This window comes from Lampetra fluviatilis, chromosome 38 (genome assembly GCF_964198595.1).
Source record: "Lampetra fluviatilis chromosome 38, kcLamFluv1.1, whole genome shotgun sequence".
In the NCBI taxonomy this organism is placed as follows: domain Eukaryota; kingdom Metazoa; phylum Chordata; class Hyperoartia; order Petromyzontiformes; family Petromyzontidae; genus Lampetra; species Lampetra fluviatilis.
In genome coordinates, this window is record NC_136312.1 from 10,175,510 (window position 1) to 10,198,830 (window position 23,321).

At 43.8% G+C, this 23,321-nt stretch overlaps 1 protein-coding gene across 2 annotated transcripts; it reads left to right on the forward strand.

The window, feature by feature from the left end:
- The first annotated feature begins 4,102 nt into the window (after window positions 1-4,102).
- On the forward strand, window positions 4,103-15,745 carry NINJ1 (ninjurin 1). 2 transcript variants are annotated; one of them, XM_078874165.1, is made up of 3 exons: window positions 4,103-4,593; window positions 13,093-13,360; window positions 15,503-15,745. In XM_078874165.1, exons 1-3 carry the CDS (start codon window positions 4,549-4,551, stop codon window positions 15,667-15,669), a joined length of 480 nt encoding a protein of 159 aa, XP_078730291.1. In that variant the 5' UTR covers window positions 4,103-4,548; the 3' UTR covers window positions 15,670-15,745. The 2 variants fall into 2 exon arrangements, with proteins under 2 accessions (XP_078730291.1, XP_078730292.1); XM_078874166.1 differs by having other exon boundaries at window positions 13,093-13,336.
- Window positions 15,746-23,321: the final 7,576 nt, after the last annotated feature.

Here is a 23,321-nt window from a genome sequence, read left to right on the forward strand (position 1 = left end):
TGATTAAAGGGCTGTACATGTGCATGAGTAATGCTGCAATTAATTCGCGAAGTCTATATGTGAGTGGGCTTGATTCCATAGAAATATATTTACTTTGGGATGGTATGAAGCCCATGTTTCCTTTGCATTTCCTGTACCATTAGGGACCCAGAGCATGCATGTGTATGCAGCACGCTGTAGACACTGGATGGAATATATACGCAGCGATTTGTCTGCTTTCATATCCAGGTAGCAGTTCATTATGGCACCCAGTGTGGCAAATCAATAAAAAAAACCGACTATCTCCTGATGATCTGGGTTAAGGGGAGGTTTAACTATGTAGAATTGGGATTAAGATACAATGTATTCTCTTTGTATTGCTTTATCAAAGTGCTCATTTTACTTGCAAACTTGTTTGCGGTCACATGGGCACAGAGTCACTGACCCCTGGCGTTTGAAGAGCAGCTAATAGTTAAACCAGCCCGCACGATGTACTTTATTGTTGTTGCAAGCAGGGCTAATCTGCAACCCAAGATAATCCACCTACAGATATAATCGTGGAGTGAAATCTACGGTACAGAGAAGATAGCGTTTTATTACTCTGCCGGGCACCTGCCTAATATCCATACATCAAAGGATCTTTATGTACACGCACCGTGGCGAGATGTTAAATCAGGATGACCTCATTAACCATTGAATACGATTGTGGGCACATTCTATGGGCAAGAAACGACACGTCCACCAGAAGGCGATGTGCGCACGCTGCTATTCATATCACTCATGTCCAGTGCTACGTATTATGCAGCTGTCAATGCTCGGATCATGCCGCTGGCTCCCTATGCAGTTAAAATAAAAATATACCATCGGAAATCATACTATCATGGGAAGAAATAAATCTCGCCAATAATTTTAAGGATAGAAACATTTTCTCACAATGCTGGATGAGGGGAGAACTTGATGTAAACGGATTCTTCAGTGGTGTATTATTACTTAACAACTGGCTAAAACCAGGGCGTGGAATGTTCCAGAAATACTAATAGATTTCCCAGGACAGGCACAGTCAAATAAGGACCATCCTGGGAAAACCAGGACCGGTGACATAGTCTGCAAATATCTTCCCAGAAGCTTCTGTGCTGTTGACTTCCTGCCCATGTTCAAGTCTCAACTTGATACTTTGCTTTTTACCTCTGCCCATGACTGACGACCTCTCTCTATCAGATCAATATGTCCATTGTTTCTGTACAGTGCCTGGATATTTGGTCATAGGTAGACACTACATAAATCCACATTGTGCTCTGTATGTAGGGGCAGTGGTTAGTTAATGGTCATACTGTCACGAATGTCCGTTAAATTGTAGTACCAATATCACCGTCCGATAAATACAAATGAAAAGTATGTTCTCGAACTAACGTGGAAGAATTGCTCATAATTAGTTTATAGTCCTGAGCCAATAGTGACATTCGGAAAAGCTGTCTTTGCAGGGTATATATAGAGAGGAGTGGCCTTTGTGTGGCTAAAGGGGGTCTATCAAAGGGACTTCATTGACATCATTGTGCAGAACTATTCTCTGAACCAAGACGATGCACTGACAAAGTTCCAAATGAGAATGTCTCCATTTCATAACATGACACCGATAGGGAGTTTTCAATATACAGTACTGTAATAGGGAACAACTTGAACAAATTGTTCAAGTGTCTATCTGCTCAAACAAATGTTCAGTGGCACTTCTCCTCGTGGACAGACCTGAATCGGTGATGGAAATTCCACATTCCCATGGCAGTCCTTGCCTGCTCTGGGTGATGAAAATTTACAGGAACAATGCATTTTTAAACGTAACAAACAAAACACTTCCCACGACTAAGTCCACATTATTGAGACTCATATCTTCTGGAACTAACTCTTGCGAAAGCACAGCTGCTGGTGACAGGAAAAAACAGCATTTCGCCACAGAGAACACGCCGGCAGATTGCCACTAACACACGGTGGAGTTCAACCCACCCCGTTCGTGCCTGGTAGGAGGGGGGAGATGAGGAAGAATGGCTGACACACGCAGAAAGGGATGCTCCCACAGCACGGTTGGCTACGTAGGGTGCGAAAGAAGTTCAACATACGTACAGGGGCGAAACTACGGGGTATGCGGCAGCGATATGCAACGCATAGTCGGCCAGAAGGGGGCTCCTGAATCAACAGATAAACAAGTAAAAACGTGTTAAGAAAACATTAAAAAAACATTCATTCAAAAAATTACCTGCGGTCTAGCATAGACCAAGCCCGATAAATACATCTGGCGATCATATTAATAGAGCAGCATAAAGTTGCGCACGATCCAACCCCTTTGAGGAAATCCTAAACCGATGGGCCGACACAAAAGCACGACGAACGATGACTCAATTGTGCAAGTCTGGAGCGCGACCGACGTTAAGAAAAACCAACATCTCGTACAAGGAAGCCACCATGGGAGAACCTCCCGGTGTCAACCTTCCACGCACGCCAAATGGTCTCGACCATCGACCGAACCAGGCGCGGGCATGGCCCATGGGACCCACCCAATGCCACAAATTGGCACCGTCGAAGATTCGGTGACCTGCGATGAGAGCGGCCACGGATCTCAAAACCATCGACCGGCATCTTAAACAGCTGCTGCTGCTGTCTTCTTTAAAGGAGACACGGACGAGGTCCACACTGCATCTGAGCCAGACAATTGAGTGGATAACATCTGGAATTACATCTTTAATCTGATATGAATCCATACGAAAGAAGAAGCAGACTTAATTGTGGGTATTGTAGCTTTAATTTGTTTTTTATAACTGTCACTGTGAGACTGTCTTCCTCTGAACCCAATACACGGTGCAAATAAAACAATACATTTAGTTAAATAGCCTTACATGTTACTGTTATACGGGGTTGAAAACATCCTTAGCTATTTCAGTAAAAGTGAGTCGGGAGAAATATCGATTGTTTGGGCCCCTACAGACATAGCAGACGAGTTTCAGTGCCATCACCACTGCATTTGTGCCAGGCTAGGTGCACCACAGGCCAAAGAACAGAAACTCGGACGATTGGCAGATGAAACGACTCAATTCCCCATTGTGCCACACACGACATGCATAATTACAAACCTGTCAACACATAAGGGTTACCCGTATTCTCGTACAGGGAAATTTAGTTTTCAGGTCTTTACAGCGTACAGCCGTTTCAATATGGGCAAACATTTATTTTGTACTCGTTGTGTTTCTCCCCTAGTGATGGAACTTTGTAGGATGAACGTTGAGATTTATAAGGGTCACGGGGTGACCAATACGGTCTGAATTGGTCTGTGATAAGGTAGGGCACTGATCAGGGGTTCACAGGTTTGTAATTATTCCCAACCTAGCTCTTCCAATCCACTTATGTATTTGAATAAGTCTTGCAAATATGCACAACTCACAAACATTCATACACAACTCACAAACGTCCATACACAACACACACAATTATTCATACACAACACACACAATGACTCATGCACAACATACACAATGATTCATACACAACGCACACAATGACGCATACACAGCACACACAATGATTCATACACAACGCACACAATGACTCATACACAGCACATATAATTATTCATACACAACACACACAATGATGCATACACAACACACACAATGATTCATACACAACACACAGGAGTTTGCGTACATCACCCAAAACAGGCCTGTACTTCATACCATACACACAGACACAAAGAGGCCCTTTAACATCCTGTGAACGAGTACACACAGCACACAAGAGACACACACACACAACACAAGTTGAAGCACAACAACACAGCCTCGCGTGATGGAGCACCTCCTACCGACCGAATAAACAAACACATTCCTGCGGAGGGAGCTGGTAGGAACGTTGGGTTGCTCGGACAACGGCCAGGGTCAACGGCCAGGGGACAACGGCCAGGGTCAACGGCCAGGGGTCAACGGCCAGGGGACAACGGCCAGGGTCAACGGCGGCGTGGTGTGGGAAAAAGGAGGGAACCTTCCAAGCCATCATCCCACCCCCTAAAAGGGTCCATCCGCTGTGGTTTTTTGGAAATTCCCACTGACCACCACCACCCCTCCTGCTGCTCCACCCCGGTGCCTTTATTAGCACAGCAACTCCGCACGCACGAAGCCTCGTTGGGATCCTACAACAGCCCCGTTACTGCTGCAGTGTGTGTTGTGTTGGTGTTGTGTTGGTGTGTGTGTTGTTGGTGTGTTGGGTTGTATTGTTGTTAATGTAGCGACGACGTCAAGGAGAGAGAGACAGACAGAGCGAGAGAGAACAGGGGGGGGGGGGTTTCTTTGTTTCCGCTACGATCTTGGCGCTGAGCTAAACCTCCTCCTCGCCCGGGGCGGGGAGCGAGTTGGTGGTGGGTTGTGGATTGGGGAGCAGGTCGTGATTTAACAACACAGAGTAGCAACAGAGTGTTCGTGTGTGAGTTGTAGTAGTAGGAGATTAACACACTGTGTGTGTTGTAGTAGTAGTATATTAACACACTGTGTGTGTAAGTTGTTGGTGGTGGTGGCGGTCGATCACTGCGCTATGGAGCTGACCCTGCCGGAAGGCGACAGGCTACAACCCACGCCGGTGAGTGGCCATACCTCACCTTGTATTACATTACACATCCTACTCGTTGTTGTTGTGTGTACATGGTGTGTCTTGTCGATGCTCAACCTATAGGAAGAACACGGCATTACAGAACGACAACATTTAAATGTCGTGGATGTTACTCTCCAACACACCTTGGCGCTGAAGTAGTTCGCGTTGTTTACGTGTCGGGTGGTGGAGGGATACGACACATGTATACTTAATCTAACTAACAAAAACAACCTTTATTAGTAATCATATTAAACATCGTTTTAGCGGCGATCATATGCCGCTAGCTAAGATTAATCCTGTCCGGGCCCAATAATAACGGGGAGATGGATCGATGCAATTATTAATTCTGTTTAACATCGTTCAGCAATGTATCGACCGCTGCTGTTGACGTGATCGATCAATGCAAACTGCTCACCGTTCACTTGCATAGATGTGCGTATACTGTATGCATCGTGTAGACTGCACGTGTTTGCGTACACTAGTACAGCATATCATACATAGCACTTACATTGTGTATATCTATACAGTCTACACGGTATATGATGTGTATACTGCATCGCTGTCACAACCCATGCGGTCTTACCTCTTATTCCTGTACAAGGAAATTTGTGTTTTTAGGTTCATACGGCAGCAAGATGTTGTAATAGGGCAACATGTTGTGTCTCTGTGAGTGTTTCTCCCTCGTGATGGGACTTTGTAGGACGAACATTGAGATGTTTAAGGGACACGGGGTGACCAGTACGGTCTGAGTTGGTCTCTAATAATGTAGGGCACCGATAAAGGGTTGACAGGTATAGTACTGTACTGTTTAGACTATATATGCAACTAGTTAACACTGTACACGTGTTTACAGCACGCGTGCGTGTGTACAGTGCGGCACCGTTACACTGTGCAGTACAGTATACCACGTGTGTGTGTACAGTATACCACGTGCGTGCTGTATTTAGTACACAGTGCCACGTGTTTGCACTACGGTGGGCTACCACCCCCCTCACGGCCACCAAAGCCAAGTGACGATTATCTGAACCGGTCCTGAGGGCCTCCCACCACCTCCTAGGTCGACTCGGCCTCAATTGAGTACCTGGTGAGATGTATGAGCATCGCCGCTTAGGGAGACAAAGGCGGCCGGGCGTAGTGGTGACCATCGCCTCTGTCGTGTGCCGAGTCGAGCAGGAGAGGGGATGAGTAGAGTAGCAGAGGAGAGATGCCGGCTAGCAGTAGATCTGAGTTGAGTAAGCTATTTAAACTAAACTATTTTCTTTACTTTATTGGAGAAGACCCTCTGAGCTGTGTAGCTCAATTTCAGAAGTGACCTGGCCACAAATGATATGGCTTATCACGTGAAAATGTATAGCAGCCAAATACTCGAAACGCGTGATGTTGATTCTAAATGTGGAGGGAAAAACTAGAGGGCCCGGAGAAAAACATCCACACAACCACGGGGGAGAGACAGAGGCACGCAAACTCCAAATATACAACAGGCGTCAGGATCGGGATGGAACCCACAACCTCCTGTACACCAGGCGAGGCAGATAACATCTCCCAGCCACCGTGGCGAGTAGCAAGGGAGATTGCCCCTGCAATAAGGTAAATGAGAAGTTGTTCTGGCTAATGGCAGTAATGAATGGCGAAGAGGAGGCATCTCTGCCCCATGTTAATGGGGGTCAAACGTAGAGAAGTGAATGCGCTGACATCTCAAGTGTGGTGGGTTAGGGTACAAGCTATGTCTGTGTAACTTAAAATGACAATAACTAAACACTATATAAGTATGCAAATAAGCCACGCTTCGATGCTTGTGCATGCCAGTTATTGAATAATCTCCACTACTCATCCAGCAGTGGATTGAGAAAAGGGCTGTCGATTAATACACCTGTTGAGGACATTACAGTCCTCTCATGGGAATTCTATAAATACAATCTATTGTAAGCCAGCATTATTTTGTGTACAATAAGTACAGAGTGCATATTGTACCGTGCAATCATGAAATACAAGCAAGTGCTTTATTAATACTACAGTTAGATACTGTAGTAGGTATATATAGATTTTAATTTCAACCACTTCTCAGACTCAAATTACACGTGGGTTTATTTATAGAACAAATGCAGTATACGTGAAAATAATTGGGGGTGATAAATGCCCTTTATTTGCCCCCTGGAAAGCGTCAGTCTCAGAACTTTAAAACAGGTTTCTGCAAACAATGAGATGTTTGAGTCCCAATAAGGTGTGTTTGGGTTTCAATGTGGGAGGAAACTAGAAAGTACCTGGAGAAAGCTCAGCCATACAATGGGATAACGTTGAAAGTATTAAAAAAACAGCTTTGTTCTGCAGTGGTCAATGGAAGATTGGACCCCACCATATGAATGCGCCACGGTGACAAAATGTTAACTCCCTCGCCTGGTATACAACGGGTCGTGGGTTCGATCCTGACCCTGACGCCTGTTGTATTTTTGGAGTTTGCATGTTCTCCCCTTGGTCGCGTGAAATGTTCTCCCCGTGCTTCGGTTTGGCTCTGCACATTTAGAAACATGGGTTTAGAGTATTTGGCTGCTATATATTGCCACGTGATGACAAGCCACTTCGTTGAGCTGTCATTTGTGGCCAGGTCGCTTCTGAAAAATAGCTCTACACATCTCAGTGGGCCTTGTCTGGTAAAAAAAAGTGTTTTTTTTGTAACTTCCACCAAATGCTATCCCAATGCTCATTCAAGTAAGAAGACCATTTCTTTTTGCAAATTTCCAGTTTTATATTTTCTTTTTTTTTTAAACAAATATATGATGCTTACATAAATAAAAACTTTGGAAACTCTCATGGATAAATAAAACAGTACTGTATTTTAAAATAGCACACACTATCAATATGTATATTTACACAGCCTTCATTCTTTTTCGCTGGCTCGAAAGACATCGATTGGCATTACTCGGAAAGATATTAGGTAAGGTTTGTGTTTTTACCCGACTCCTTGCCAATGTTTTATAAAACATCTGTGGGCTTAACTTTAAATCGTTTTCGGTGGGTGCAGTGGATAACCTAAGCACCTTGCTTCAGCTCACTATTAATGCAATAATTAAAATGTTAAGCCCTGATTAAGAACTAAGAACATGTTAGTCGTGGGGATTGTTTGACCATACTTGTCCATGCCGGTATGTGTCGGTTCATTTCAAACACGTAGGCTTTTGCGACCAATTTTATTCATCATGGTTTTTTGGTTTAGATCACATGTTAACAACGTTTTTGATTCCACCAAAAAAAAACCTTTATTGTGGGTTGATGGGTGCTGTGGTGCCCACTGGTGTAAGCCGTGACCGGAACGAGTGTTTTTTTTACCCCTAATTCTGATGTGTGGAACAGACTACGGGTGTTTAAGAAGTGGGGTTTTACATCCATAACTGCGATGAAATTTTTGAAAGCCATAGACTGATACAGTAAATTTACTGACACGTTTAATGTGTTTGACGATGAGGAGGGATGGCGCAGTGCTTATTGCCCTGCGCTTGAACATCACTTCCCAAGTTCAATTTCCCGGCTATGGTAAATGTCCATTTTGGGTGACATCTAAAACTCATCCTGACCCATCCTCCGAGGAAAATAAAAATAGTGTAGCTTATTTAGTTTTCGTGATTTGCTTACATTTCCTATACTTTGCACCATGATAAAGCACAGTCGGGCAACTCGTATGACATGGGGGGGGGGAGGCCTTAATACAATGGTGGGTTGACAAACGGCTGTGTAAATATTCATACCAAATTGGTCTGCTGCTGAACCCTGAAATGTCAAAAATGTCATGCACCTCTGAATTAAATTTAGGATGCAATTTTCTGTTCTTGCGTATGGCAATAAGTTCAGGAGTGAGATGCCAATATCGAGGTCTGCTGCTCCCCGCGAGAGGGCTACAGGAGAGAGTTTGTGTAGTTTCGCTATTGCTCTTTGAAGCAGCACAGACCGGAGTGGTTTACTGAAGAACGCACGGAGACGTGGACATAAATATTGTTCTTTCATGTAAGTGGAATAGTGCCTCCAATTTTTTTTTCGAACTCAGTGAATGCCTTAGAAAATATGTTTTCTCGGTTAAGATAAACACAGTGAAGTAGAGGCCCTTTTGATAGTCAGCCCCATTCCCTTTGTCACCAGATATTGAGAGGCTCGTGACAATTTGAGCCCCTCTTGGTGACTCATTCGCCCATTGTAGTGACTCAGCAAAATGACTCATCCCTCTCATCCCTCTCAAGCCTACCGCTCCATCAAAAAACTCATTCACGCTGCCCTTACAACGGCCTATGTCTACTGTCGTAGGTTAATGGTTTGTCAGCGGCTTTTATTCAGAGCAGATGGCAGCAGCAACAATGGATGGATTATGCAGAAATTTGAGATGGTACGTTACAGTGTGGTGCCTTCTAACGGCCCAGGACAATTGAAAAATATTAAATGAAGGGTTTAAAATAATTTGCCATTTCATTGTGCATAATCCAGAATCCCCTTGAATTCTTATTTAATCTCGGCATTCCCGACGAATTTACCGAACTTTGCCAATCCATCATGGTCTCTCGATAACTGTGGCAGTCGTGGGTTGTGTTTGACCATACTTCACCACGCTAGCCATTGTGAGTTGGGGAAGGGCCGGCAAAATTAAACACATTCCTGCGGAGGGAGCTGGTAGGAACGTTGGGTTGCTCGGTCAATGGCCAGGGTCAACGGCGGCGTGGTGTATTCCGCAAATATGCCCGACTGTGAGGGCGGGCACAATCCGGCGTGAGTAGGTTAAACGTTGAGTTTTATAAGGGCACCACGGGGTGACCAGCCACTCCCCACCCAGCCCCACCCCTCCCACCCGCCACCCAGCCCGACCCCACCCTCCCCACCCATCCCCTCCCCCATCCTCCCCGCCGCTTATGTAACTGTGGCGTTCTGTAAAGAGAGGGAGGGAGGCTGTTTCACAAAAAAGCTAAACTGGGGCACAAGCAGCAAAGGGAAACATTTGGCACCAGGAAGCGGATCTTTTTTTTGGGTTGCAGATTTGGCAATATGCACTCTTTGAGAAACAAATTACAAAGTTTTGCATTGCACGTGTTCCTTATAAAAGTAATATTGATAACTAAGGGTTTTTTTGCAGGGATTTTACTATTGGCCGTGGGTACTTTCCCACAGACATTTCCAGAATATTGCTCTGGTCTGAAGCAATGGGTCATCCACAGCTGATTTATATAAAGTAAACATTTCGTAACTGGGAGAGAACGCTATTTAAGTTTACGACATGCTTGAGAAGTTTTTAAATGTTACACCATACTATTAGAACACATCCTGTAGTCATATATGTTGGGATTTTCTCAAGTTTACCCCCGTTTTTAAAGGTTCTTACACTTAAATTATCCCAAGTGCAAGTTTACATGATCACAAAAACAAATTTACAAGACAGTCTATTGAGGGAGCCTCCACTTTAAGAGATTTGACTGTCAAAAGAAATGTGTGCAGTAAAATATACAAACGTATGAATGCGTTATTAAGTGCTCATTATTAGGTTTTCGCACTGCCACGTCCTACATAGTGACGCAAGCTGCACTAGTACTCTGCATATCATAACATTTTTATATTAAAAATAAGAAATATTTCAAATAACTTTTTTTTTAAACACGCTTTAATGAAATGTACCGTACTAGTAGTAATGGAAGAACTCCACGACTCCGGGAAGTGGCCCCCGAAGCTTTCCATAACGTAAGGGACCGACGTGAGTTGAGCGTGGACAATTAGACCCAAGCCGAAACTTAACATATGAAAAATGACGTTTAAAAACATCTATTTTTTATTTTTAATGAGTATTGTCATCAATATATAGTATTGTCATCAATATGACATAAGTATACTAGGTTTGCAGTCAATACCACATTGGGAAGTGGATAAAAATTGAGTTGCAAGATTTGAGGATACAACAACAGACAGAGTGAGTTCATAAAAAGCGTGTAATAATAACAACAATAGAAATGGTTTTCTGAAAGTATTTGGTTAGTAAAATTGCCAAAAAACCCCCACACACACCCTTACTCGTGAATGCAGAGGCATTGTAAGAGATTATTAACCTCTGTAAGATTAGAATGTTACAGTAATTGTGAACCTTTTTTTGACTGGTCTAATTAATCGGCTCAATTTTACCAGGTAAGGCCCACTGAACTATATAGCTCTTTTTCAGAAGCGACCAGGCCACAAACCATAGCTTAGCCAAGTGGCTAATCACATGGACATTTCTAGCAGCCAAATACTCTAAAAAAAAATCTACACGACCACAGGGAGAGACACTCGATCTCCACATATACAGCATGCCAGGGTCAGGATTGAACGCACGACCTCCAGTATACCAGGCGAGGTAGTTAACATCTCGCCACCGTGGCACCCTGAATAAGCTGCGAGCTAAAAAATCGGACGTGCCAAATAACACGCAACGCAACCCAAAAGCACAATGAAGAGCTGACCGCGCACTCAGGAGAACTCACATCCTGCATCATGCGTGAGTAAGAGTTGTGTTGTTTTACATGATGGCATAGCCTCTGAGACGCAATTGAAGTGTTTTCAAAATGTACCTTGTTTGATGACCAGGAACTAGCAAGGTTACAATTCGCTCACCACCAATCTCCTTCGTGAGATGAATTGTCTCTTAGTCACAATACAAGAATCAGTACTTTTTTCTCCTACGTTTTATTGGCTCACTTATATTGCCCATCCTTTCACTTGCTCCTTTGTATTGTCTCGAGCTTATTTGGTCTCGTTGGTCAAGTCGCGTTCAACCCATTTTCCTAATCGCAGAAAACGATAATTTACACAGGTCACAGATAACCGAGTTTCACAGACACTACCAAAAACAAGAACTGCTTTCGGACGAAATGTGATGAATGCACCTTTGTAGTCAATTCGCGGTGCCGTGATGTTAACTACCTCACCTGGTGTACAGGCGGTCGTGGGGTCGATCCCGACAATGGCGCCCTGTTGTATAGTTTGAATGGTTTTTTTTCAGTTTCATTTATTTGGTATAGCCCTGTGAGCTCTTGAATCGGGTGCAACCGCAACAAACAAAAAACAAAAACATGAACAAGAAAACATCTTAAAGTGACTATGAGCAAACAGAAAAATCCAGGAAAAAACTGCAAAGTCTTCCAGAAAAAAAGTACCGTACACCAACGCTGTGCAAAAATCCCAGTGGGATGCAAGTCAAACAACAACAACAACCACAAGACAACTTAGATTAAAGCCATCATTCTAACTCCGTACTACAACAAACAAACATGGCCAAACCAATAAACGTTTTCGAAATCACCAAAATAAAGCCATAAGCAATGTAACAGTGATTATAGGAACTGTGACCGAAAGTTAAGCATGTTCTCCCCGTGGTCACGTGGATTTTTCTCCGGGGCCTCCGGATTTCCCCCTCCACATTTAGAATCAACATGCGTTTAGAGTATTTGGCTGCTAGAAATTACCACGTGATTAGCCACTTCGTTGAGCTATCATTTGTGTCCGGGTCACTTCTGAAAAAGAATTATATAGCTCAGTAGGCCTTACCTGGTAAAACAAAAAGTAATTTAAAATATATAATTTAGTTTGTCTTAAGGTATATTGACTCTTGATAACAAGGATCCCTTTATTAAGTTTGGGCCCAAGTTAAATATTACCTCACCTTGATGACATGTGCCCTGGAGGTCAGTATTTTTTTGTGACTAACACTTAACGTGGAACAATGGAGCAAGTTTATTTAGTAGCCCCTTTCTCCCTCCACTCAGCAGTATAAATGGGTACGGCCACGGATGATCAGGAGGTCGTGTGAGTGGTGGGATAAAGCGTGGGTACTCCCAACTCTTCTTTAAAAACGTCTGGTCAGCATAGAAGAGTAGGCCAACTTCTGTCAAGAGTGGTGCTCCAGAGCTCCCTCTAATGGAGGCCCATGCGAGCTAGCAAGGGCTGCACATTCCTAATTACATTCAAATCCGACTCCCAGTTCGCATACCCAACTCCCAGTTCACACGTTCGACCTACAGTTCGGCCGTCTGGAACACTCTTCCTCCCGATATTAGGAAGCCACTGGAGCTATGCACTTTTAAATAATCTAGATTGAAAACTCATTTATTTAGAAATTAGTTTTGTGTCTTGTTTGTTGTCCTTCCGCCACACCTCCAATTAGCGCGGTTGGCGATGCATGCTGCGAAATAAGTTTAACATACATCCATACGAGTATGGGTCGCTATGGGTCTTTATAGGGCTCTGTGGGTCTCTGTGGTTCTATATGAGTCTCTGGATCTATGTGGGTCTCTTTGGGTCTCTTGCTTTCGATATTAGGAAGCTACTGGAGCTATGCACTTTTAAATCATCGAGATTGAAAACTAATATATTTAGGACTGCTTGGGTTTAGTTTCCCGTCCTTCCCCCGTACCTCCGATTAGCACGGTTGGCTACGTACGGTGCGAAAGAAGATAAAATATAAATACGTTTTCTTTTCTCTGCTGTCCCCAGGAAGCCCTGCCGGCTAATGGCGGGCGGGTGTTTGGGCGCCGGCAGTTGGACCTGAACCACTACGCCACCAAAAAGAGCGCCGCCGAGAGCATGCTGGACGTCGCACTGCTCATGGCCAACGCGTCGCAGCTTAAGGCTGTCATGGAGCACGGCACGGCCAATAACTTCTACGCAGTGCTCATCGCGCTGCTATCCGTCTCCATCATCTTCCAGATTGTCGTCGGAGTCCTGCTCATCTTCATTGGTGGGCAACGCCTCTCCGTCCCACGTGCGTTTCTTACCCCATGATGCGCAGATGGTTAAGGTCGCGGAATCTCAGTGGGGATTCGCTCGGCCTTTCGTTCTTTTCAGAAAGGTGAAAGTGATTTCTGGCTCAATTGAGCATTGTATGGTGAACTTCTTTCGCACCGTACGTAGCCAACCGTGCTAATCGGAGGTGTGGGATGGACAACAATCTAAACACAAAATAAGTTCTAAAGAAGTTAGTTTTTAATCTAGATTTCAAAGTGCATAGCTCCATTGGCTTCCTAATATCGAAAGGAAGAGAGTTCCAGACGGCCGCAGAAGCGCATCTGAAAGCGTGCGATGCGGTGACCGTCTTTGTTTGATGGCCAGCCAAAAGCCGCTGTGAGGATGACCAGAGTTCGCATGATGGGTTATGCTGATTAACGAGATCATCAAGGTATTGTGGTTCATTTGTGGCAAGCACTTTGTGTGTAATGCGGCATTGGTACTCCTCTCTGATTTACAGCCCTGAGCGAGTGGTGGAATTTCCGCATTTCTATGGCGGGGGCGAGTGTAACCGAATAATCATATTCATACTGGAGGAATCCCACAAGCTATAAAGTACTTTTTCACAGATGTCGAGTAGCCGTAGAACAACCACGGTTGATTTCCCCCACAAAGCAGTACTTATTTTATTGACACAGGATTTGGACTTTCAACCTTCCGACTGCGAGCTGTTCACTGCCACTGAGCCACCTGGCCAGATGGGATTGGTAAAATAAGTAAAATAAATTCTGCTTGTCCTCAAAATACCAGGCTAATTCAGTGGTTTTTGGTGCCCCTGTGTACGTGTTTTCTTCGTAAAAACCCGTCATTTCCATGAAGGCCAAATATTGCTCATGCACAGCTTGTAATCATATGTATATTGCTCTTTATGTCGTAAAAGAACCATATAAAGAAACGTAAAAGGTAAAAAAGAACCACAGAAACCATGGGACAATTCTGGGACCCACAATCCAATGCTACAGTGGATACTGCATGGTAGAGGACTCACCTGGTACTGGCTAAGGTGGTGGGGGGGTGTGTCGTTCCTTCGTGATGTGGAGACGCGGATAACACCTGACGCAAAATTGCTTCACGCGCTGTCCTGGTTTTGAGCTAAAGGAGTGTGACTTTTCAAAATCTTGAGCAATTTTTAGAGTTTCCCCCAAAAAAGGGGGACCCCGTTATATGCGGGACTTAGAATTTCGGCCCACAAGGTTTGGAGTATCGCTTTGTGTGTACTGTATATTGAACTTATTTCGCCACCTTCCGTAGCCTGCGCGGGGGGGAGAAGCCAACAGTGATTGTCAAGTGGGATTACACGCCCCTTCCATGGGAATTCGGAATTTCCACCCCTTTGCTCAGGGCTGTAAACAGGAGATGAGCTCCACCCCTCTGCTTGTTTAAGTTGTAAATCTCTGCCTCCGTGCATTCCCATTGGCCACTTGCTCTGCTTGCGTGCGAGGGAGCGCATTGTTACATGCCTCATCCGTTGTTGGGGGGAGGGGGCAGTTCATGAGCCTCTTGGATTCTAAACGCTCTGCAATGGTAAAAAGTTAAAAGCACTTAATTGATCATAGGAGGCTGTTTACGACCCAGCTGAACATCGCAAGCCCAGCCGCGTTGCATTCTGCGACCGGGTAGTTATGGAGTGTTGCATTAAACCCAACCGACGCTGGCCATGGGCTAAGCTGCATCTCGCTGTCAACAGCAAGACATAAATGCATCTTTTTCACGAAACATGTTTTTGTTCAGTGCGTACAGGGGTTCCGACAATCTTGCGTTTTAACAGTTTTGATCCCCCTGACTTGGATGAGTTGTCGCGATTCGGGGTCACGATTCGTTTCGGAGGGAGGTTATATCTCGTCAAGTTGTGTTCGATCCGTGAGCCCTTGGTGTAATGTAAGTACCATGCAGGATGTTGCCAGTCCAGGAGTCCTGGCTGGGGCCCGATCGATCGTTCACACACGGAGGAACATTCAAAACGGCCCCATTGATTGCCGAGCGACATTGAGGGGCTACTTGGTCGGCAAAGGGTTCCCTGCCTCTGCCCTTGCTCATGGCGTGTCTGGCGTTTCACATCGGGCTCCCTCTCTTTTGACCTCCTGACCTCTCGACCTTCCTGCCCCTCCTCGCGTTGCAGTGAAGTACGACCTGAACGACGCGGGAAAGCACCGCAAGCTCGACCTCCTCAACAACATCGCCACGGGCCTCATCTTCGTCATTGTCGTGGTCAACGTCTTCATCACGGCCTTCGGGGTTCAGAAGAACGGCAGTCCTGTCTCCGCAACCCAGCAGGCCCCCCAATAGCAACCGATAACTGGTGCACAGATACAGAGTTTTTGTCTTCAGTCCACTCCTGGATACGAGCCTGCCCGCGATGTGCGGGTCGTGGGTGGGTGGGGGGGTATTTCGTGACGCTTCACCACGCTGGTCAGTGCGGATGATGTAGGGGGTGGGGGAGCGTAGATGTAGGAGCCATATTATAGCACAACAACGAATCATTTCCCCAATACGTTCCTGCTGCTGGCAATATAGCCGCAAAGCAGGCTACAACACCTGTATGTACACATCTCGAACTTATTTCGCACCAATCATAGCCAACCGTGCTAAAGACGGTGGTCGCCCATCCAAGCACCGTCCAGGCTCAATCCACCTGAGCTTCTGAGATCTGATGAGGAGATCGGATGATTTATTCACGTGCAGTAAATCTGATTAATATTAGCCTGTAAAGTAATTAAGTATATGCTTATAGATTGAGGAGGCAGCCAACCCTTAGCTCAATAATTTTAAGGGGCACTTGCCTTGGCTCAAGTTCACACTTTCACAACTCCGCACCACAGCATCAGCCAATGTGAGCATCACACCGCCTCTTTCATGTAGTAAATGCCACTCAGCTACAGTAAGTAAAACCTTCTCTGGGCACTCCAGTTCCCTCCTTTAGAAAATCGAAGCAGTCTTTAAAATGGACTTTCACATACAGTAAAACCTCGTTATTTCGGCATTTGAACCGTATGGCGGGACCCCGGGGTCTCGAATTAATGGAAGTAAAAATCGTAATTTATTTATTTTTGGCGACTTTGTCCCACCGCGCACATAAACGCCGCGACCCGCCTGGCGCGGGTCATTCCGTTCAAGCGCAGCGGCGAGGACGAATGCGCAGAAGAAACAAAACTTTGAAACTTTGATTTGCGCTTCGTGTAGACCTCGTCGAGAGGAATATATTTCCGTATCGTTTGCCTTCAAGCACATTAAATGACGTCGCAACGCAATTTATGCGAGAGCCGGGGGCTGATGGGCCACCCCAGGGTCCCCCCATCAGGTTCATTTGATGATTCTTAATTGGGGATAATTGGGCACGGCTGCGCTTTTGGCATATATACAGTATTAGTATACAGTATTAATATACAGTACCAGTATACAGTATGAGTATACAGTATCAGTATACAATATTAGTATATATGCCGGAGGAGCCACTGTGGAGTACCATTATATATAATTCGGAATATTGGATCATTCAGCAAGGCCAGAGCCCCATATGTGTTTGAATTAACAAGGGTTTACTGTGTGTCCAAGTGTAGGATATTTCTGGACGATAATCTTGAGTTTAGATGGAACATTAAAAAACATCTCTGGTGTGCAACTGTCGTCACCCAGAACAGGCCATGGAACATATCAGAATCATTATTCAGACTTTCACATATGTCCAGTAGGACATAACTCAAATATGAAGGAGGCATCACAGCGATGGTTCACCACTCCACTACTCCTGGCGCAATCGTCTGGCTCAACCACCTCAATGTGAAATTACAGTTGTTGCTCTACAGTCTACATCAACATCGGTCATATGAAAAATAATCTTGAGTCTCGGTTAGGTTTAGTTGGATAGATACATGGCAATGTTATTGTCGCTAGCAAATAATTAACAGTTACTTTTTTTTCCCAAGAATGCCTCACTTGAGTCGCAATTTATTTTAGGAGGATCTTGAATTTACATATTTGGCCAATTTCTCCAGTGTCTTGAGAAAGTGGATTAAGGGGGGGTGGGGGTGGTGGTCTTTGCCACCTGCAATAATCACCTCCGATTAGCACGGTTGGCTACGTACGGTGCGAAAGAAGTTCAACATAATACATACATAGATGACGTTAAAGGCCACGCCATGTGTGAATTGGAGCCATGGTTTGTGGGAATCCGCCAAGCCCGGCTGGTTTGTAGTCGCATGATGAGCTGCATTCAGGACCATGCCGTCCGTTTCCTGTGCAGCAACGTGCTCGCGTTGACTGTGTGCTGAGTCGGGCATTAAAGCCACATTAGCGATTGACGTTTGCATTCAGATTAATTATTGGAGCATAAAGTCAATGGTAAAACATTTTGTCATTTTGTTATTTTACACGTTGGCTTTCACGACCAATGTTACGATTCATATTTAGTTTAGTTTATTTTATGTTAGATCATCGTGTAGGTATTATGTAAATTATACCCGCACGATTTAGCGTTGATTGATTTTAAGTGTTATTTTATAACATCTGTATTTCATACTTCTGCATTTTAACTCTTCGCCCATAACATCCTTCCTTAAAACATAAAAAAACCCACCGTTTTTTCGGAAACAGATGAGTTGTTCTTGCGTCATGTTTCTGACTTCTTCTCTCGTTTCCAAAAGGCGTGCCGTCATGACACAATCCGTGAACCCTGACAAACCCATTGAAGCCCGCTACCCCCTGAATTCCTGTGGATACGTTGAGTAGAAAAAACACTGAAAGCAGCCTCTACGACGAGTCCCCATGCCGAGTCTCGGTCATCAGAAAAGAGGACTGCAAATCCTCCACGTTTGTGCTGTACTACAGGCTCTCCGGCTTGTTTTTGGGTTGTAAAGCACGTTCCTTGGAATTACAGTCTGTTCTCCTATAACGGCGCTAGTTGCGTTGCTGAAGAACGCTGCGTTATAGAAAAATCGCGTTATGATAAATCATGTGAAATAAAGGGTAAAGCACAGTCCACGATAACACGTGATATACGTAACGCAGGCTGAACAAATACCGAGGCGCATGGGTAGCATCTAGAAGCATATAGCAGAATCCCGCCTTGCGTGATGCTATGCCGAGAGGCGGCTGTACAACCGCTTATTCATATTCATGCGATGTAGTTGTGTTCACTCAATTGCATTTTATCCAATACGCGTAAAAAAAAGACGTAGTCCCTAATACATTCATCCCATTTCTATCCAATTCGCGTGATGAAAACACGCCATATAGAAGAACAGACTGTACGTCCTGTCGCGGCAACATGTGCTACAGCACCAAAAAGACCGTCGAAGAGTGATTTGTTAAATGGTTTGACAACGAAAAAAATGCTTGCAATGTTTGCAACAATAACATTGGTGATGATGGACAATATTCTCTTTGTCAGACGGTGACATATTCTGCAAGTAATTGTCAGAAATTACTTAACCAATTGCTCCTGAGGTTGTCTGATCAGATTTAGCCTTTTTTTTAATAGATTGTGAACAAATAACCTTGCACACATGCTGTTTTTGATTTTGTTCGGTGATTGTTTTGCTTACCTGAAATGTTATACTGTACTGTGTTTTTTTTTTTACTTCATGTCAGAACCTTTTTAGGCACAATATGCATGCAGGTATAACTGTACAAGGTATTTACATCATAATTCTCAAAACTGCATTTGAGGGTGCTTACATTATGGAAGTTTGTTCATATTTTATAACATAAAATTCGTTGAATTCTTCTTGAGAATTTGCAGGTGCACAAAATGCCACTTAGCCACATGGCAAAGTTAAGAGTACTGCTTATATAATCTTGTTTACAAGGTAAATTATTATAGTTATGATTTACTAGGAATACTACCATGGTATCAATTTGGTTAACACACTGAACTGACGTCTCCTGGTGCAACACCCCGGACATATATACTGCACATTGCCTCACCAAAATACAGTGTAAATGGCTTTTTCACAGTCAATCAGTAGATTGCATCGAAGAGTAGGCCAAATACCACTCCAGAGGGGTTCTATAGAGCTCCCTCTAGTGGAGGCCCTTCCACCAGCAGTGGCATGAGCAAGCAATTGCAGGACTGCACCTTTACCGTTCTACTTTGCTATGTAAATAGTTTCAGGAAGATACGGACTTGCTGTCATTGTGCAGAGGCTTGGGCGGTACATTTGGCTCATGGTGTATCGGGAAACAAACACTGGGATTCCCATTCCTGTATTTTATTCACTTTATTACGTACAGGCAATGCACGTGACTTTTCGTATGAAAGGAGAGCACAATTGTGTACACATTGACTTTACGGTGAACTTGCCAGATGACTGTGTGGCTCATGGCTTGCAATAATCTCGGCTTTCCATTTCTCTGTGGTCAATAAATTAAGTACCACTTTGTGGGAATTCATAAGTGGTAGTCCTATGGTATATAGCCTGTGCCATAGGAACATGGAATTTCCACCACTGGCTCTGGCCTCTAAACCTTGCGCCATGCTTATCACATTTATGACTAGAATTTACTCGATATAGAGAGTGTAATCACACGGTGTTCGTCTTCTCACCGTAAACCTCAAGCGCATGAGACTGTCGTGGTGAGGAGGGGCCGGCAAACTCCAGGCTCATCAAATCAACAACCCCTGCTGAATGTTTTAACAATTGTAAAGTTCAATTGATTAATTCGTGAGAATTGGAGATTTGGTTCTCATGCTCATAATACATGCCTTGAATTGTGCATGTCAAAGTGTATTTCGGATCGTCATCATCAGCCATGATCAGTCAATCATTAGGATGAATGTCTGTCTAGCGGTTGCCTCCTCTCATCATGCAACGATTTGATGTGCTCCGTACCTGACACGAACTGACTTACTTGCTTGTAACCTCGGTTGACCTTCAACTCGTGATTTATCAAAATTATTTGCAAATTATTTGCTCATGCTACCTTAAGCTGTTTGGAGCAAACACAACTACAAATGAGATTTTCTTTCTTAAATGTACATTTTCAATTATAAACATATACCCCTGTTTGGTTCAAATGTCGTACGTTGATTGGCCAGCCTCCATCCCAGGTGCCATTGTGTACCATTTGTGTAAAAAAATGTGCACCTCTGCTATGGACAGTTGAAATTTGTAAAAGTAGCCTGTGCACCATGACTAATATAGGAGCGTGACAGTCTGCATTCCAGACATCTGATCCTACCGGTGTAAATTAGTGGGAGTCTACTTGATTTGTTGTATACTGTCGTGTGAAGAATGTGAGACTTTTTATAGTGGGTGTATTGTGCACCAGTTATTTATCTGAAACTGCTTTGCATTTTAGGCAGAATGTCTTCCAAGTCACATATTTGGTGATGAAGGCAGCGACACTTGTGGTGTAATGATCCACATTCACTGGGTTTCCAATCAGAATGAGGGGGGAAATGGAGGTAGCCAAGCAGCTTAGAAGTCCGAGAAAAAATTGCCAAGGGCCTAGGTTTGAATCCAGGCAGCTGCCTGGTGAGTAAGAAGTGGATTTTCAGTTTGAGCGAGTTAGTGGTCTCAGCCCATTCACCAGTGACTACACAAACAACCCATCGGATACATTTGATTTTAATTTGGCCAAATTCTAAACCAGAATGCAAAAGATAGTTTTTCAGCTCACAGCAGAGTTTGTGGGTAAGTGTGCACTCTACTCTGTAAATAACAAAAAAGCAAGCCCTGTGAAAGATATCTTGAGCAGGTCGGTATCATGTAGCACATGGGGCACACTGCACTTGAGATGTACAATCGGATTCTTCATCTCGTGAGCAATGGTAATTGGGGAAAATAGACGATGCATTTATTTGACAGCATGAGTTGATTCACAGTTTACGAGTTGATTAACAGTTTTCTAATACGGAATTATTTCTCATTAACCACAGCTCGTGTTGTGCACCTTGGTTTATTATTATTTTTAGCTCCTTATAACTCTGGATGGAATTCGCCTCTAAAGTCGTATTCACTGATTAAATCTTGATTCAGGAATTCATACTCTTTGGGTCTTTCGGTCCAGTCACGTAAATCTAAATAATAGATCGCGACGTTTCGATCGCACCTGAAGACGATTGCTTGTGTTGCGATCGAAACGTCGCGATCTGTTATTTCTAATATGATAATTGGTTTCGATTTAAAGCTTTCGTGACTGCAGGGATTCATCTTCTTGGTTCTTTCTACGTTACTTTACCGAAAGAACCAAGAAGAAGATAATTGGTTTTTTACCCTTTTATCTGGCAACAAAACTGTTTTACAAGGAGTCATGTTTGCATAGACCACAATACCTCCAGTCGTAATGCAAACAAAAAACATAACTATGATAATGTATGCACTGTCCTTGAAATTGATTGGTCCACACCCGAGACAGCTTTCCTTAGAGCCTAGTCTCACCCTGGTGTTGGACCAGATGACGCCAAAAGGCGCGCAACTCAAAGACAATGCACCATCAGAGTATGAGAGCTCGGGGTAAGCATTTACACCATTGGAACCTCATTTACTGGCAAATGAGGTTACAATGGTCTATTATTTCTATTTACGTGACTGGACCGAAAGCCCCAAAGAGTTCGTATTCACAGCATTCCAAATGCACTTAAATTGTTTAAAGGGCATACATTTGTATCCTGTTGAAGAATATAATACATTTTTTTCGAAGGACATGCACGGTTCAATCCATCCTTTTCAGTTTCCAAAGAACGTGAGTGCCAGTATTCAGCACTTATTCGAAAACAGTAAATTGGAAACTAAGCAAATGAGTGGAAAAAGCGGCACCTGAGTATACATTCTTGATTGCAATATTGTGAATTCCAGAAATTTGCCTTGATTTACTTGTGTAGTTCCTGTAACATAGAAAATATGAATGGGCATTTAAAAATTACTTGAGGAATTGTAGTTTTACATGCTATGCACACCTAATTTTAATATGGCATGAATAAAGAAAATGTCTGCATTGTGACGCAGACAATGCCAATGCGCGTGTTAAGGAATAATCATGTCTTCAAAATAAGTATTTGGGTCACATTTTAACAATACTGTAATTAGGCTTGCATAAAAAAATGCTCGCTGTCATTAAAAGTTAACCGTGTTGATTTTTAAACGCCAGCCGTTGAATTTATTTACTCCATGGAAAATTAATTACGTTGAGGCCTTACAGTTTTTAAAACAAGGCATGACTGTTTTTCCTTGCTTATATATTTCATTGACAACACGTCAATTACGTTTGGATGCAAGTTACTTTTAAAAGCTAACGCACATAAAATAGCCTTCGTAAACGTTTTAAGTAGCAATTTTTAAAACGTCTTTTTTTCATACATTAATACGATTTCTCAGGGAAAAAATATTCCCTCTTTTTGTACTGTGGACTACATAATACGCTTGTATGCACAGTCTAGTAAAAAAAATGCGTGACATTTGCTCAGCATGTGGCTGTCTCCTTTTTTTGCGCGGCATGAATCACATCCATTGCATTTTGTGATTCCAATCCTCACTATGTTTAGCACAATCATGCTTTGTTTTACGAGTCACAGTGTTGGATAATTGCCCTTGGCTGTGCATTGAAGGCCCATGGTGGCCATGGGCCTCTTTAAGCTAAGAGGAGCAAAACAGATTTGGAAATACAAACGACAGATACATCCTCAAATCCAGTGTTCTTCACGAATTTTTCAGAGGGGGGGCACTTTCGTCTGAGAAGAACATAAGTGGTGAGTGTGAGGGCCTGCTACACCGCTGCAAGTGGTGTTTTCACATTGTGTGTATTGTGGAGGGCCGCACGAAAGGCCATCAGGGGCCACCAGTGAAGAACACTGCTCTCATCGAATCGTAACCCAAGATCAATACGACTAATCGAATATCCTGTGCTGGCGTGTAAATGATTACACCTGCAGAGGTCATGGATCGGTTATTGCAGATATCCAGAATGTTCGTGGGCTCATTATTTCCCAAGTGTATGGCCAC